General features: G+C 46.7%; 1 protein-coding gene across 1 annotated transcript in view; it reads right to left on the bottom strand.

The window, feature by feature from the left end:
- The window catches only part of Fer1l5 (fer-1 like family member 5), a 51824-nt gene that overhangs the window by 26739 nt on the left and 6998 nt on the right, over positions 1-18087 (bottom strand). Inside the window, exons 7-19 of the mRNA XM_036167149.1 lie at positions 17148-17276; positions 16100-16162; positions 15124-15174; positions 12778-12808; positions 10664-10779; positions 10300-10423; positions 9544-9596; positions 9064-9132; positions 7698-7741; positions 7528-7610; positions 7354-7448; positions 5637-5765; positions 3574-3751 (exon numbers count right to left, since the gene is read on the bottom strand). Of these exons, the coding sequence (XP_036023042.1) occupies positions 3574-3751; positions 5637-5765; positions 7354-7448; positions 7528-7610; positions 7698-7741; positions 9064-9132; positions 9544-9596; positions 10300-10423; positions 10664-10779; positions 12778-12808; positions 15124-15174; positions 16100-16162; positions 17148-17276 (1165 nt within the window). The remainder of the gene's footprint in view (positions 1-3573; positions 3752-5636; positions 5766-7353; positions 7449-7527; positions 7611-7697; positions 7742-9063; positions 9133-9543; positions 9597-10299; positions 10424-10663; positions 10780-12777; positions 12809-15123; positions 15175-16099; positions 16163-17147; positions 17277-18087) is intronic.

Genomic DNA, 18087 nt, shown 5'->3' with positions numbered 1-18087 from the left:
GAAGCAGGGCAGTAGTGGCTCACGCCTTTAATCCTAGGACTCAGGAGGCAGACACAGGCAGTAGATCTCTGTGAGTTCAAGGTCAGCCTGGTCTACAGCTCGAGTTCCAGGACAGGCTCCAAAGCTACACAGACAAACCCTGTCTCAAAAAAAGGGGGGGGATGAGGTGGGGGGAAATTAGACATTTTAGAAAAAGACTACAATACATGGTTAATTGATCTTTAGGTAACGTGCCAAGGTAATTCAATGCAGAAATCAAATGTTTCTTAGCAAGTAGTGTTCAGTTGGCTGTCTATATAGAAAAAAAGAATTTCAGCCCCTTCCTCACATTACATACAAAAATTAAGTTGCCAGGCAGTGGTGGTGCACACCTTTAATCCCAGCACCTGGGAAGCAGAGGCAGACAGATCTTAGTTCAAGGCCACCTTGGTCTACAGAGCAAGTTCCAGGACAGCCAGGGCTATATGGAGAAATCCTGTCTTGAAAAACAAAATAACAACAAAAAAATTAAGTGAAGGCCAATGAGATGGATCAGTGGGCAAGGACACTTTGCTACCAAGCCTAACTAATTATTTGAGTTCAATCCCTGAAATGTGAAAGGGAGAACCTGGCACTGGGTTTAGGCAGGAAGATCTTGAGTTCAAAGTCATCCCCCATCAAAAAAAAAAAAAAAAATACCCCCAAACAATAACAAAACCCGTAAGGAACTGATCTCTAAAATACATCTTTCATAAAGGCATTTTCCACCAGGCCAACAACCTGAGTATGATCCCCACTCACAGGGTGGAAGGAGAGAACCAACTCCTACAAGTTGTTATCTGATCTCCACATGCACACCCACATACACACACACACACTCACATGTGTGTGTGCGCACACATATAAATAAATGTCATAGAAATTTGACAGGCCAAAGACTTCAACAGTCCTTTCCCTAAAGAAAGATATGTGGGGCTGGGGGTATGGCTTGGCTGGTAGAGAGGGGTGTGGCTCAGTTGGTAGAGTGCTAGCCTAGCCTTCAGGAAGCCTTAGATTTGGTCATCAGCACCACATACAAACAGGTAAGGTGGTACATGAGTGTGATCCTACTTGGGAAGTAGAGCAAGGAAGATCAGACATTCAAAGTCATTCTCAGCTCCATAGTGAGTTTGAGGCTAGCCTGGGCTACTAGAGACCCTGTCTCAAACAACACAACAGAAGTGGTGGCTAATCTTCAATATTTTAAGGTGAATGATAAATACATGATACACAGATCTGAAAAGAGATTTAATGTACGAATCAAAGAAAGACAGAGCCAAATGATTATATACTGGAAAAAAAGGATGGACAGAATAAGGGAAAATGATGTGTATACACAGATGCTCAACCTTCATTTATAATGAGAAAAAAAGCACATCATGGTCATGTGAGATAGTTTTTCATATCCATGGCATGGCAACAATTAAAAGGCTGGCAACATTGAGTACTGGTGAGAACAGAGCTCAAAAGGAATTCTCATCCCATGCTGTTAAGAGTGTAATTGGGTATAATCACTTTCGCTGTGAGACTCTCTCCCACCCCTAGGTATATAATTTAGAGGAACCCCTGTCCTTGTGACCAGAAGACATGTATGAGAATGCTCACAACAACATTATTATACCAGTCAGCTTAGCTATATACACTACATAATTTGTGGTCTGATCACACAGTGGGATGTAGTCAGAAAATAAGATCTAGCTCCCCAGAGTCTAGTCATGTGGGGCTGAAGGTGTAAGGCAGATTGATGCACATGGATAGATGGAGGCCTCTCAGACACAACAGAAAAAGTGCATGCTGCTCATGGGTTCCATATGCAAAGGATAAAAATGACAAAGAAAGCCAGAAGCTGATGAGCCTATGAGACACCATCATAGTTATTTCTCAAAGGAACCATTTAAGGCATCGGCAGCCTTCTATGTATTAGCTGGATGATGAGTTTGTGAGAACTCATTTTTTCCTTCTTCAAGCTATATGTACACAGTCTAGATACTTTGCACATATATTTTTCAATATAAAAGCAGCAGAACTTCATGGTAAGTGGAAGTAGCTAGTTGGTCACAAAGGAGCACATATTGTATAATACCATGTGTGTGAAGTGCCAGACTAGGAAAATGTATTGAAACCTAATGTAGATTGGTGGTTGTCTACAGCTGTGGAGGTGAGAGAGCGACAAGGGGAGCAAATGGGCCTAGGGCTTCTTTGGGGAGAGAGGAAAGCATTCAAAAATGGATTGTGGTGGTGGTTGCATAACTGTGAAAATCCTAAAATCCATGGGATTGTATGCTTCAAAAGGGCAAATTACATGTTATGGGAATTATATCTCAACAAAGCTCGCATTTAAAAGAGTAGGTGGGAAAGCGGGGGGGGGGGGGGCACGGAAAGCATTTTGATGGGCGATGAGATAGTGAAGCTGACGAAGGGGAGACTATGTCAGGGACTCTCAAATTCGAACATGTATCCACATCACCTGCAGGCCCAAACAGTCTGCTTGGCTCTATGCATAGATTTTTGTAGGTCTGGAGTGGGATCAGGAATCTACCTTTCTAACATGCTTGATGCTGTTGGCCTAGGGGCTATACTGGAAAGATCAGGTGCCTAATTGATTCACATTGGTCGGGGGTGGGGGGTAGAGGGTTGGGGGTGGGTAGATGAATGGGTTGGGTGTCTAGGGGGAATGGATAGGTGAATGTTAAGTGTCTAAATAGGTTGGGGCAGGGCCTGGAGTGACGGCTCCATGGGTAAGAGCTTGCTACACACCTATGAACATTGACATTCAGATATCATTGCCTATGTGAAAAGCAGGTTGTGGACACGTGGGGCTGTAACCCCAGTCCTGTGGAGACAGGAAGGCTACTGAGGATTGCTAGCCACCAGCCTAACTCCAGGTTCAGTAACTCAAAAGAGAGTGAGATAGAGAGGGTGATAGAGCAGGACATCCAACATCCTCCTCTGGCCTCTGCAAGGGCATGCACATGCTTATACATATACACACACAGCACACACAGAAATGAATACAATGAAATAAATGGAGTAATGGATGAAGAGATGAATACAGATGATTGGATGGCTGATGGCTTTTTTGTTTTGTTTTGTTTTGGTTTTTCAAGACAGGGTTTCTCTGTGTAGCTTTGCACCTTTCCTGGAACTCACTCTGTAGCCCAGGCTGGCCTCCAACTCACAGAGATCCACCTGCCTCTGCCTCCCGAGTGCTGGGATTAAAGGCGTGCGCCACCACCGCCGGCTGACAGCTTTCTATTCTTGAGGTCATCCCCCTCTGGCTATGCAATGTCTGACAAGGGACTACTACCCTGAACTTGGTTGTCCTTATGTGTGAAATGTGTGTGAATGACCAGATGTGGTGCTTGTGCTTGTGATTCTAGCACATGGCCGCCCAAGGGAGGGGGGACCATGAGATCAAGGCCATCTCGTACCACCTAGTGAGACCCTGCCTAAAAACAACAACTGGGGATGTTTATGAATGTTCTGGGAGCTGATTCCCTTGGAAGAGCCTAGCACGCACACGGGTTACTTGACTTGCTGGATTCTGACTGTTACCATCATATATCACCGGGCTGTGCTGGGTGGTTGACACGAGAGGCTTGTAGTTTGGATCCATCTGGTTTCCATAGTGGCCCATGCTGACCTCGAATTGGATCAGGTCCTTAAATTTGGGCATCATGGTACAGGAAAGGAAGATGACACACAGCCCATACTTTTGGCGATACTGCTGTCTCTAAAACAATAACCACAGACACAAACACATCCTCAGTATGTAAGGGATGAGCATGTCTATCCTGACAGGCAGGGACAGGAGGACAAGCACCCTGGTTTTTCCCCTAACGTGTCCTGTGCTCCACTTGGGGATGAACTAGATCATTACTGAAATCTTGCACTGGCTGATGCAAGTGCAGCGGCCCTCAGTATCCCCATCACCTGGCCTACCCCATCCAGCTGGGTCATTGCTTCCCTCTCTGAAACTGGGCAGGAGGTTAGGCTTGGCTCTGAGTTGGGACAAGTAGAGTCCAAACACATATCAAATAGGGCAGATGTTAGCAATAAAAATGAGCGGCTGTTGTGGAGGACAGAGGACCCAGGCAAGTGGGTGGCATGGTGGAAATAGACATAGTTAGGGGACAGTTGGCAGTTGAGGCAGAAGTGGAAAGGGGCAGCCTTTCTGGAAAAGGGAGGGGGATTTGATGACAGCCACCAAGAGCAGGGTAGTGTGGTGTGTGTGTGCATGTGTGTGTGCATGTGTGTACACATGTGCGCACTTGTGTACACATGTGTGGGCACGTGTGCGTGTGTGCGCAAATGTACACACACACGCACACTCAAGATCTCTGATCTCTTTTTCTCTCCTCCTGTCCAGGCCATGATGTCACGTTAGGCTCCATACCCGGCTCTCCTCTCCTTTCCATCCACTACTCTTCCTGGCCATTGTCCCTAGGACCACAGATTCAATCATGATGTCCTTGTCTCTGGCCTTTGCAGCTAGCAGCTCCCAGGCTGAGATATGTGTACGTCTCTCAAACATACACCAGGGGTAGGGTTTGCCATCTCCCATTTCACTTTCCTTCTTCAGGGGGCCCATCTCTGTGGCTGACACTGTTGACCATGCTGTCACCCAAGGCAGAAAATGGCCACAAGCTCAGAGGAGTCAGCCTCACCTTTGTCTTTTTTTTCAAGGGGCCTCTGGACCCTTTCTTCTCTCCTCCTACTCTCCTCTGCTGAGACTCTATCCTTGTTTCTATTGGCTGAGCTACCTCTCCTCCAATCGGTTGCTCATCCTGGTCCTCTAGTCCAGTGGTTCTCAACGGGCCTGATGCTGTGACTCTTTCATACAGTTCCTCATGTGTGGTGACCCCCCAATGATAAAAATTAATTCCTTTGCGTCTTCATAACTGTAATTTTGCTACTTTTATGAATCCTATTGTATATATCTGTGTTTTCTGATGGTTTTAGGCCACCCCTGTGAAAGGGTTGTTTGGCCCCCAAGGGGGGTCACGACCCACAAGTTGAGAACTGCTGCTCTGCTCCTCCTGTTCAGGGGGGTCTCCACTGGTTTTAGGAAGAAATCCCAATGCCTTAAATCCTCTTACAAGGCCCTGAGGAATGAGGCTGTGAATGAGCCTTATTCCTCCTTAGAAAGCAGGTTTCCAAAGCTGAAGCCCTGTGTTCACAGGGTCTGTGACCACTAGGGATTCGGCTGAGCACCCTGGAAGGTGCCAGGCAGTGGTGGTGCATGCCTTTAGTCCCAGCACTCGGGAGGCAGAGGCAGGTGGATCTCTATGAGTTCGAGGCCAGTCTGGTCTACAGAGCGAGATCCAGGAAAGGTGCAAAGATACACAGAGAAACCCTGTCTTGAAAAACAAACAAAAAAAAAAAAAAAAGAAGAAGAAGAAGAAAAGAAAGAAAGAAAGAAAGAAAGAAAGAAAGAAAGAAAGGAAAGAAAACCCTGGAAGGTGCTTGGGGAATACTGATCAAGCATCCTTATATTTTCAACTGATTGGTGGCCAATGCCTCTTGCAGTGTCAGAAACGGGTTCACAATAGATCTGGGGAATGCAGAGAAACTGCATGGTTTTTTTTCCCCCTGGGTTACCTGTTTTCTGGGATTACCTCTATCTGGGCCACTTCCCGAGATAGATCCATTATCACAGAGTCTTGGTGAGACTTTAGATGGGTGATTATCTCCACGAAGATTCGGCCCCGATAAGTTAAACCATCCTTAACAGCATCAAGGATACACTACAGCAACAGAGAGAAAGGGATGCTCAAAAAAAAATAAATAAATAAATAAATAAAAAAATAAATAAATAAACAAATCTCCCTGGAGCCCACACAGCAAAGGCAAGACTTTCCTTTCCAGGAACAGTCAGTCGGCTTGGAGATGGCTCCAACCGCGGCCCTCCTAAAAAATTCCGGGTCACCAAGATGCCTCTGGATCCTGACCCCTCTTCTGTACTCTTCCCACCCACCTTTCCTTGTTCATACATTTTGCCTGCCAAGCTGACCTGAAGGATTTTGAACTACACAGATGTCAAGGGCTGAGAGGGGATGGCCATCACCAGAGTGAGTGTTCCCAACCTGGCCAATCAAGCTATGCCTCTGCCTCCTTGTCAAGAGCGATTGGTCCAAGAAGAACACAGAAGCCCAAAGGAGACCAACCAGGGTGCTTCCCTGGCCTTGTGGGCAGATTCCCAGCAAGAACCGCCTATGGTGGGAGACCAAGGCTGAGGAGCCACCCATAGAGCCGGAAGGAGGGGCGGAGCTTGTGACAGTGAAGCTCCGCCTCTCACAAACTCCCTGCCTGCATCCTTAAGCCCCCACACCTTTTCCCTCTTATTTATTTTTATTTTTGCCTATGTGTTGAGGGGTGGGGTGTGCCATGGCATCAAAGTGGAGGTCAGAGCACAGCTTTTGGAAGTCGGTTCTCTCCTGTGGGTTCCAGCATAGTAAGCATCTTTACTGGTTGCGCCAACTCGCCAGTACCCATCTTTTTTCTTTTCTTTTCTTTTCTTTTCTTTCCTTCTTTTCTTTTCTTTTCTTTTCTTTTCTTTTCTTTTCTTTTCTTTTCTTTTCTTTTCTTTTCTTTCTTTCCTTCTTTTCTTTTCTTTCTTTCTTCTCTCTTCCCTCCCTCCCTCTCCCTCTCTTTCTTTTTTGTTTTTTGTTTTTTTGTTTTTTCGAGACAGGGTTTCTCTGTGTAGTTTTGTGCCTGTCCTGGAACTCACTCTGTAGCCCAGGCTGGCCTCGAACTCACAGAGATCCACCTGCCTCTGCCTCCCGAGTGCTGGGATGAAAGGCGTGCACCACCACCACCTGGCCTTTCTTTCTTTCTAAGATAAGGAACTGCTATGTAACCAGCTAGCTTCAAACTCATAATCTTCTTGCATTAGCCTTCTGAGTGCTCCCATTCTTGATTAAGCTAATCTGAGTTGAGTTTCCAGCATTAATCAGCATCTTGAGCAACCTTGCACTTTATTATTATTTTATTTATTTATTTATTTATTTATTTATTTATTTTTACCCAGTGTGCCTTTCCTACCTGTGGGATACCTTACCAAGGTTTCCTCTTCAATGCCCTACCTCAGTGAGCAGAGCACCCCATTGGTCCTTTTCTGGTACCAGGACTTAGTTAGGATCCTTGTATATTGATTATATATTATATTAGGACCCGTGTATATATTATGACTATTTCTGAACCCATGTCCATCCTTTCCTAGAAGGAGATGGACAGAGGCCAGACAGTCTTCCCTGGATATTTCCAAGCCTCTATTGCTTCACACATGGTCAACTTTATCTCTATTATCTCCCCAGATTGACAGGAAAAACTTACAGTGCCCTCTTCTGGGGTCCTAAAAGGGGCCTTTTTACCCCCACGGAGAGTCAGGAAGCTGGGGCCAAAGCAGGGCAGGAAGCCAGAGTACATTCCTGGAAGGAGAGTGTGTGAGAGCATTCAGGGGGCTCAGGAGGGAGGGGTGTCACAGGAGGGGTCCCAGGCTTTGCTTGCCTTGGATCTCCTCTCCAGTGGACGAGATCTGGTTGAGGCACAAGCTGGCAGAGCCAATCTCATCCCGGCAATCATGTTTGGAGCTAAAAGACACACTGCAGGCTGAGCCCCTGGCCCAGCGCGGTCTCCGCTTCCCAGAGCGTGGGTCTACCTCTAGTCCATTTGCTCACCAGTCCAAGACTCTGAACTTGATGTAGCTAGACAGGCAGGGCAGCTGCAAGGGAAGGCAGGAGGCACAGTGAAGATAGAATGGCATGGTGTGGTCCTCAGGGGGAAGCTGTTGGGAAGATCTGCCTCAGTTCCCATTCAAGCACCGACAAGCCAAATTTATCACCGTGCTTGGGCACTTTTGATTTCTGGGATTCCCACTTTTTATTTTATTTTCCAGAGACAGGGTTTCTCTGTGTGACAGCACTGGCTGTCCTGGAACTTGCTTTGTAGACCACCAGGCTGGTCTTGAACTCACAGAGATCTGCCTGCCTCTGCCTCCCGGGTGCTGGGATTACAGGTGTGCACCACCACTGCCTGGCTCAGGCTTCTCACTTATAAGGACTGCTGGCAGGACCCTGAGATGATACATCACTTTGTATTCATTTTGTTTTTAAAATTTACTTTGTGTATATGAGTGTTTGCCTATGTCTTCGTAAGTATACGGGAACATGTATGTCTGGTGTCCATGGAGGTCAGAAGAGGGCATTGGATTGCCTGGAATTGAAGTTACAGATTGTTGTGAGCCTCCACATAGGTATCGGGAACTGAACCTGGGTCCTCTCCAATACCGACAAGGGTTCTTAACCACAGAGCCATCTTTCTAGCCCATTTTGTATTCTTGATATTAACATAGACCCGTTTGTTTAAACTTCAGGACCAGGTCTGGTGGGATGGCTCAGTGGGTGAAAGGAATCGCCGTGTAAGTCCAATGACCTGAGTTCAACCTCTTGGAACCTTCCATGTAAGTAAAGAACTAACTTCCTTAAGGTGTTTGACCTCCACACATGCACCCTGGCACATGCATGCCCACACACATATACAGGTACCGTGTGGGTGCTGGGAACTGAACCCAGGTCCTCTGCAAGAGCAATAAGTGCTCTTTAAAAAAAAATTATTCACTTTACATACCAATCACAGATCCTCCTCTCATCCCTCCTTCCACTCCCTACCACCTTCCCTCCTCCCCCACCACTCATCCCCTCCTCCAACAGGGGAAGTGCTCCCATGGGGGGATAGCTAAGCCTGGCACGTCCGGTTGAGGCTGGACTAAGTCCCTGCCATAAGTGCTCCTGACCATTGAGATATCCAGCCCATTTCTGTTTTCTTCTTTAATGTGGGTAATTTCTAGAATTCGGTTGTACATCTCCCTTACTGTTCTCTACTGGATTGAGTGGCGAATCTGGGCTTCCTCATGTTTCCTAGCAGGCAGAGCCTCTTTTCCTGAGCTTAGTGGCCCTAGCCTCTGTCCACACCAGCACTAACCCAGAATTTCCCTTTTGAATTCAAGGAAGGGGGGGGAGGGAGGGTGTGATGGGGCAGCCATACCTGAATCTGGAAGGTGAGGATTTGGTTCCATATTGGGCTGTCATTCTGGGCCTGTGCATGTGTCCTGAGCTGAGAACATTCCGAGACGTTGTTAATGAGGCATATGCAAAAGTTTGGTGAGAGCAATTCCAATAGAAATATGGCCCAAAATATGGCTGGTGGCAGTAGCAACCCTCTCCTCCCTTTTAAAACTGAAACTTGTGTAGTCAAGGCTGGCCTCTAACTCCTGACCCCCGTCTCTCCCTCCCAAGTGCTGGGGTTCCAGGCATGTACTACTTTGTCTGACTAGCATACCTTTTTTTATTTTTATTGGACTTTTGAGATAGGGTATCACTGTGTAGCCCTGGCTAGCCTGGAACCCACTATATGTAGACCAGGCTGGACTCAGACTGGGGTCCTGCTCTCTAGCCCTCTCCCTTCATATGCACTGCTTTCCCTAGGTGCCACTTTCTCTAGGTGTTAGACCTTTTCTGTGCCTACCTTGTCCCCAATTAGTTCCACCTCCAAGACAGTTGCAGCTGACTGGTGCTTCTCTAGAACAGGAGGTTATAAGGACTTCTGAGACAGAGGCTTTTTGTAAGGGGTTGGGAAGAGGAAATGGGGGAACTGAACAACCTTTTACCCTCCCTCCCAATTAAGCTTGGTTTCCCTCTGAGCAGACCTGTCTTCCAATATACACAATGGTCCCAGTGTACATGCATGCTTCTCTTTCTCTCCTCCCCCCCCCCCCTCTCTCTCTCCCTTTCCCCCTCTGTGTGTGTGTGTGCATGTATGTATGTATGTATGTATGTATGTATGTATGTATGTGCATGTGTGTGTTTGTGTGGTATGTGTTCATACAGGATATCTTAGAGAAGCCTGAACCCTGCATCTGGACACCAAAACCAGGCCAGTGGCTTGGAGCTTTGAAAAGATATCTATCAGAATTTTAAGAAACAATTTTACTCAGGGATGGTGGTGCATGCCTTTAATCCCAGCACTCGGGATGCAGAGGCAGGTGGATCTTTGAGTTTGAGGCCAGCCTGGTCTACAAATGGAGTTCCAGGACAGCCAGGGTTACACAGAGAAACCCTGTCTCAAAAAAGAAACAGTTGTGATTTTCAGTGTCACTTAATCTCCCATTCCAAACTAGCTTAGGCTGGTTTAAAAGAGAGAGAGAGAAAATCTGGTATAGATCCGCGATGCCCATGTACAGGGAACCCTATAGTTTCCTCCTCCCTGCCCACAGACTCTAACTGAAATGGAGGTCCTCTGCACAGTAGATGAAGAACTGTAAGTAAGCCAGGCTGATTGGGATGGCTTTCGACTTCAAGATCTGGACCTGGGTGTCCCCAGCCTCGTAGGGCAGCTTTTGATCTACCTGGAGACAACCAGAGAATTGGACAGGGTCAGGGTCAGAGGCAAGGCACAGTCAAGTTCACCCACTTTTGATTTTTCCCAACTTCCCATTAGATGCAGGGAGAGTGGACAACCCCTTGATGACCCACTTGATGAACAAAGGTGGTGTAGACTAATGGCCACTTGGAAGGCTCAGAGGTACCCAGGGAAGGAAGCAGCCAGGTAAGAAATATTCCTGGGTATTGGGGCGGGGCAGCCTCACCAGCGCCTGGTCTCCCATGCCAAGGGCACAGATGGTGACTTTCAGATAGCCTCTCATGCCACTGATGGTCTTATTTCGCTGGCAGAGGCCCAACCATTTCCTTAGGAGTGTGTGACCTGGGAAGGCAGAGCCAAAGGGAGAGACCTTCTAGTCTCCAGCTCTCTCTCCTGAAAGCAGCCGTTGTTTGTAGGGAAAATGGGGCAGGTAATGTCTCCTATACTCTGGCTCTCATCTAATGGCAGAGAAGGGCAAAAGTCCCCTCTGCCACTAAGCAATGATGGCACACTCACAAGCCTGACAGCTAGAGTCTCTGGGACACAGGGATCCTCCCTGGCCTCCTGATGTTGTGATTGACCAGGCCTGGTGCCAGGCATATGGAAGCAAGCAGCTCTTTACCCCTCCATCCAATCTCAGCCTGGTGTCTATGTTACGGCTGGCTCATGCTGTGGATATCACTCTGTATAAATAAAATGCTGATTGGCCAGTAGCCAGGCAGGAAGTATAGGCGGGACAGCAGAAAAGAGAATTCTGGGAAGTAGAAGGCTGGAGAGAGACACCGCCAGCCGCCGCCATGAAAAGCAACATGTAAAGACACTGGTAAGCCACAAGCCATGTGGCAAAGTATAGACTAACAGAAATGGGTTAATTTAAGATAGAAGAAGCAGATAGCAAGAAGCCTGCCACGGCCATACAGTTTGTAAACAATGTAAGTTTCTGTGTGCTTTCTTGGTTGGGTCTGAGAGACTGTGGGACTGGTGGGTGAGAGAGATTTGTCCTGACTGGGCCAGGCAGGAAAACTCTAACTACAGGCTCATGGTAAAATTCCCCCACTATTGTCTCAATATCATGTAGAGCAGTGGTTACAAGAGCTGGGATGGGTAGGATGGAGGAGAATAGAGAGAGGATGGTGAGTGGGTACAGGATGAAGTTGGATAAGAAGAAATAGGTTCTCTGCAGCAAAGTAATGATGAATGACAATAATTGTCCATTTCAGTGATAGAATATTGAACGTTCTCAATACAGAGAAATGATAGCAAGTGTGAGGCCAGCCTGGGGTATATAAGATCTTGTCTCAAAAAAAAAACAAAACAAAAATGCCAGTGAATGCAGAGACCCAGAGCTGGCCAAGACACTGAGAGTTGGTGACATTGAGGGCTCAGCCTTAAACAAGACATTCTATCCTTCTAATGTTCCTTCTAAAGGTCAAGAGACATTGTAGAAGAGAGGCAGGAAGAGGCTGAAGACAGGCAGACGGGCTGAGAACCGCCACCCACTAGGCACAATACCACCATTATGATCATGAACTCACAGCAGCTGTGGTTACTAGCGTGAAGCCTGTGCAAGACTGGCCTTATTAACCATCAGTCACAGATGGAGGAGGGGCTCATGGGTTCCTATCCCTTGCTGCTGAACTATTGGCTGTTGATAGACTTCAAGAGATGGGGAATCACTGTCTTTAGCTGTGCACCTACCACTGAGCCCACCAGGTTCCAATGGATAGCTCTAAACCCAGGGCCACACAGATGGCTCTGTGTAAATTCAGTGGATCATAAAACTACCTAGATATGTGAGAGGGACAAGAGGGTTAGGTAAGAGAATAATCAGCAAGCATTGTGTGTGTGTGTGTGTGTGTGTGTGTGTGTGTGTGTGTGTGTGTGTAACTGTCAAGGAACACATTTAATTTATATATATTAAAATAAGTATGCTTTAAAAAAGCATGGTATGGGGCATCTGCCTGTGATCCCAGGAGGCAGAGGCCAGTTCATGAGTTCTAGGCTATCCTAGTAAGAGCCAGCCTCAAGAAAACAACACAAGTTTGAAAAACAAAGCTGTAGTCTTCTGGTTCTCACTTCACACATTAGAAATATAGGTTAGAGTTTCAATAACAATTGAGCATTTGAACCTCCAAAAATGTTGTAAACTTTTCAGAGAAAGATGGTATTAGGATAAGTTATGATAAAATATACCATAAAGTAGAGTAAATATTTTCAGGCATGGAAAGTAACTCATATTCTGTGATATCTTCTCTCCATTTGCTGGGGATTCTGGGGGATTTTGACTCCTGGTCTACTTTTTCTCAGAAGGCACAAATACTTGAAATAACTGTCACCTACCTGGGGAATGGTAGATAAACCCAATGTCTGTCTGAAAAGATAAGAGTAAATCAAAGATTAGTTACAGCATTTTTGGTTGTTGTTTATATTTTCAGACAGGTTTTCACTATGCAGCTCTGTCTGTCCTGTAATTCACTATGTAGACCAGGTTGGCTTTGAACTCACAAGAGATCAGCCTGCCTCTGCCGAGATAAAGGCATTCACTACCATGCTCAGTAAGCTTGCATCTTAAGTGTCCCCCAAAGGACCATGCCTTGAAGGCTTGGTCTCCAACCTGTTCCTATGTGGAGGGGGTGGAGCCTTTAGGACTTGGGGCATAGTGGAAGGATTTTAGGTCATTGGTAAGCACTCTTTTGAAGGAGATTTGGGCAACCCATTCTCTCCCTTTTATATTTCTATTTACTCAGCCATATTCTTTTTTTTTATAATGTGCTACCACAGGCCCAAAGCAACAGGACTAACATCCGTAAGTGTGCACCAAAGTAAACCCTTTCTCATTCTATGTTGATTATCACAGGCATTTGTTTTAGTGAGGGAGAGTTGTGTAGTGCAAGCCAACACCAAGATGTGCAATTTCAACTAACCCAGTGGCATACTGGACCAGGGCTTGAGTGTGGGCTTAATCTGAACCCTGTCTTCAGGAAAAACTGGCAGGACCATTGTCCTCTCTACAGAGGAGGCAGCTGAGATGGAAAGATGCCCTGAAGACTTAACACTAAGTGAGGATGCTGGAAACATCTAGAATACACACTCAACTCATCCCTGCCCCTGGGTAGGGAAGGGCATCTCCATGCTAGGGGATAAGGATGATGACATGATAGCCGGCAAAGAGACTATAGATAGCTTTCCTTCCTCCTAGGAGATGGTATCAGACTGGGGCCTGAGGGATGTGATACAGGATAGGAGGCCATGTGAATAGGGCCAGGGTCCAGGTTCCACTGATCAGTAACAGGATTCTACCAATAGGCCTGCTTTCAAACTCACTCTCCCTCCTGTATTAGGTAGGCAAAAACTTCTTAGATAACAACAACAACAACAAAAAGAAGCATAAAAGCTGGGCTAGGGCACTTTCCCAACTTACACAAGGCCCTGGGTTCAATTCCCAGCAAAACACACACACACACACACACACACACACACACACACACACACACATTGTACAACTCATAAAAAATGGACACATTTGGACTTGACTAAAATGGCTTTCCTCCTCTTCTATTCCTAGTGTGGGTGATTGAACCAGGGCACTGTGCATGCCAAGTAAGTCCTTTATTCTGAACTACATTCCCAGCCCTAGACTTCATCAGAACAGAAATTTCTTCTTTTTGGTCATGGATACAACATTTAGCTATTGGACTGGCGCTATGGCTCAGCATGTAAAAGCACTTGCTGTGTAAGCCTGAAATCCCGAGTTCAATCCCCAGATCCGCAGTAGAAAGAACCAACTTCTAAAAGTTGTCTTCTCTATTCTACATATGCACCATGTGACTTGTACACTGTAGCACATGCACACACACACACACACACACACACACACACACACAAATAATAACCAACATACAAATAAAAAATCTGGGTTTTGGGAGATGGCTCAGTTGGTTAAATACTTACTAAACAAACGCAAGGACCCAAGTTCAATCCTTAAAAAAAAGCGAGGCATGATATTGACCTCTACAAACACATATGGAAGCACACCCTCACACATGTGTGCACAAACACATACACACAAAATAATATATAAATAAAGCCCTTCCTCTTTCAAAATAAAAACATTAAATTAAATAAGATTACTAAGTTGGACATGGCGGCTCATGTCTGTCATTGCAGCACCTGGGAAACTGAGGCAGGAGAATTGCCATGAGTTTGAGGCCAGCCTGAACTACAGAGTGAGTTCTTGGCCAGTTCTTCACAAGAACATCTTTCCCTGACCCGTCCTTAAAGGCAGCAGTCTCTTTCTAGAGTTCTTTAACACCGAAAAGGTGACCTTTTCAGATGCATAAATGGAAGCAGAGATTTGGCCAGTGTCCGCAGAACCGTGGAACTGGGGGAACTCGGCGTGGGGCACAATCCTTATCTAAACATGGCACACTTTAACCCTCACAGTGCTCCTGCAGATTATTGCATACGTTACTATTGCAGTTGTTGTAGTTGTTAGCATCCTACGGCTGAGGAAGCAGAGGCTGAGAGTAACTTGTCTGAGCATGCCCCCCCCCCCACCTAGTCCGTAGGTAGACCCAAGTGTGGATCTGTGTGAAATGCCAAGTGCTTTTCCCTAGCCTGGGTCCTGGAGCCCGGCGTGTGTTTCCATAAGACTTTTCCAGGCCTCCTCCTTCATCCAGAGCTTACTTGGAATCTTCCAATCTCTGCTTTGGATCTCCATGCTGCAGAGTCCACCACCTACAAGAAGTTTCCAGAAAGATCTTCTCATTCACAATGCCAGTTAGCCAATTACCCCTACCCTCTGTGGGAGCAATAGCAAGGATACATCTGGGGGTCTCATGTAGCCCAGGCTAGCCCCAAATTCACTGTGTAGCCAATGACGACTCTGGACTTTTGATACTTCTGCCCCCTCCTCTCATGCTCTGGGGTTCCAGGTGTAGGCCACCACACCCACCACACTGAGTATTTCCTAATGGCCAGTGCTTGCATGTCATTTTTCGTATGGAGTTCTCAGAGGAATCTTGTGAGGTTCATATTTTTAGTTCTATGTCATTGATGAAGATATTGATCAGAGAGATCAATTCACTTGTTCCCGGTCAACACAAAGCAAGCTGTTGCAATCGACTCTCTCAAGTACATATTGTTCTGCTTGTTTCCATTGTGTTTTGTGCCCAAGAACACAAAAATGCCCTAGGGGAATAGGTACCTAGTTCCTTTCAGCCCTGGGCTGGGCACCTAGAAGGCCCTTGATAAATATCCGTTCACCATTGTCACTGGCTCCCTTATGTTGGAAAATGGAGGATGTCACTTTGGTGACAAGAGAATCTCGCTGCCAAGTTCACCTAAGCACTTAGCTCAGGGCCTGCCAGGTGGTAATCTCTAACACAGGTTGAATGAATGAATGAATGAATGAGGTATTTGGGCCACCAAGGGGAATGAATGAATGAATGAGGTATTTGCACCACCAAGGGGAATGAATGAATGAATGAATGAGGTATTTGGACCACCAAGGGGAATGAAAGTATTGGAGATTTTGCTTTGGAAACAGAGGAAACAGGTGACTCCATCTCTGAGAATGGGCCCTGAGGCCAACATGTCTTCTGTTGCTGAGGTAGGACAAGAAAATGATCCCATTTAGCTGGACACCAGTTTGGTTCCTTACCTGGATTAAGATGTTCTCTTCAAAGAACTTTGCAGGGACCTCATGAAAATTCTGGAAGAATGTCTGGAGCAGAGAGAATTGGGGGCTGAGGTAGACAGTTTCTTCCCCTACTTTATCCAAAGGCCTAGTAAACGTGATGCTCCAGAATAATGTGCATCTTCCACTGCCCGCCCCTACCCTCACCTTCACTGTGTGCCCATTTCAGTGACTTTCTGCTTATGAGCATCCTCACACCCCTCCAGAACCAGAGGACTCCTGGGCTCCTGGGGGTGTTCTTCCCAAGTAAAGGGGTTCTCTAGAGAACGTAGCAGTTCAAAACCCAGTAGCTGCTCCAGGGTGGCTACTTGAGTCTTGAGCTCCTTCTAGATCACTCTGCCAAGTCTGCTCTACCCTTTCTCTGTTAGCTAGAACCACCTTTCCCCTGTTGCTCCCCTGCTCAAGTCTTCCATGGTTCTCCAGGGCTGTGTGTGGTGGGACTCTAATCTACATGTACAGTCCCAACCACACCCTTCACCTACAGGAGGTGGGATCAAAACTGCTTCTCGCTTCCAAGTCTTTGGACTATCATCTTTCTCCATCCTCCGGCAGATTCTTTCTTCATGGTTTTCGCCTCCTTTCTGAGTCCTCTCCACTGTCCCAGTGCCTGGTCCCTTGCAGCTTCCATCTTTACTCATCTGGATACCAACTAGTTTACCAAGCACCAGCAGCCTCTGTGTACCCGACCCAATGCTATCGGGCCTTAGCAGTGATGAGAGGTGTACGGATGGGGGTTGTTTTTCACAGCCCCACTAACAGTGCTTCCCAGATGCCTGCCCACCCCACTGCAATCGTTTGTGGGTTCGCACGCTGTGCTGCCCTCAGGTCACGAGCTCCTCAAGTGCAGAGATCTCTGAATGACCCCTCCTATTTGTCCAACGCTGAGCATAATACTTGGTGTTCAGTTGGGTGCTCAATAAATGCTTGTGCCTTGCAGACAGTCTGCTGCTTCCGGGAAATAATGCCCAGCTCCTGGCTGGCCCACCTGCCCTCCCTGGCCTGTTCAGCCTACCTCATTGAAGAAAGGATTGTTTCCCGTCTTGATCCGAGTGAGATGTTGATGGCCTGCAATGTTTATCTTCACTACTGGCTTGATGTTGTTGCCCAGGAGCTGTCGGGCTTCAAACACCTTCAGCCGAACCTGCAGGGGGACACACTAGCTGGGAGGAGCTCAATGTTAAGAAGCAGATTTGGGCAGGCGTGGTGGTGCATGCCTTTAATCCCAGTAGAGCTAGGCGGATCTCTGTGAGTTTGAGGCCAGCCTGGTCTACAGAGTGAGTTCCAGGACAGCCACCAAGACTACACAGAGAAACCCTGTCTTGAAAAGCCAAAAAAAAAAAAAAAAAAAAAAAGAAGAAGACTTGGCACATTAGTTTGAGGCAGAACCTAGCTGACCTAGCTGATGCCCATGCAAGACCTGCCCCTTCAGAGACAGAGAAGGAGATAGGGAGTGGGGAAGGGAGGGTGGGGAGGACAGGGGATGACTGTGTGGCTGGTTTGTAAAATAAGTGAAAAAAATTAATTAATAAAAAAGAAGAAGAAGAAGAAGCAGGCTTGGGAGCCAGGCAGTGGTGGTGCATGCCTTTAATTCCAGCATTTGGAGGCAGCCACCAGCAGATCTCTGTGATTTCAAGGCCAGCTTGGTCTACAGAGAGAGTTCAAGGTCAGCCAAGGAGATTACACAGAGAAACCCTGTCTTGAACCTTGCTCCCCCCCAAAAAAAAACAAAAGACAAAAAACCCAACATATAGACTTGGTTTATCAAAGGCTTTGTCAGCCACCTAAGGACCCAAAACACTGTGACTAATTTTTAAAAATAGCATCTCCCTCTGTAGCCCAGATTGGCCTCAAACTCATTCTACAACCTCAGCTCCCAACCCCATCCCAAGTAGCTGGGATTCCAGATGTCTGCTGACTCTAGGGATTTTTAGACGATGCATGACATGACTGCT

Source organism: Onychomys torridus, chromosome 18 (genome assembly GCF_903995425.1).
Source record: "Onychomys torridus chromosome 18, mOncTor1.1, whole genome shotgun sequence".
Classification (NCBI taxonomy): domain Eukaryota; kingdom Metazoa; phylum Chordata; class Mammalia; order Rodentia; family Cricetidae; genus Onychomys; species Onychomys torridus.
This window is presented reverse-complemented; position numbering and strand designations above follow the sequence as displayed.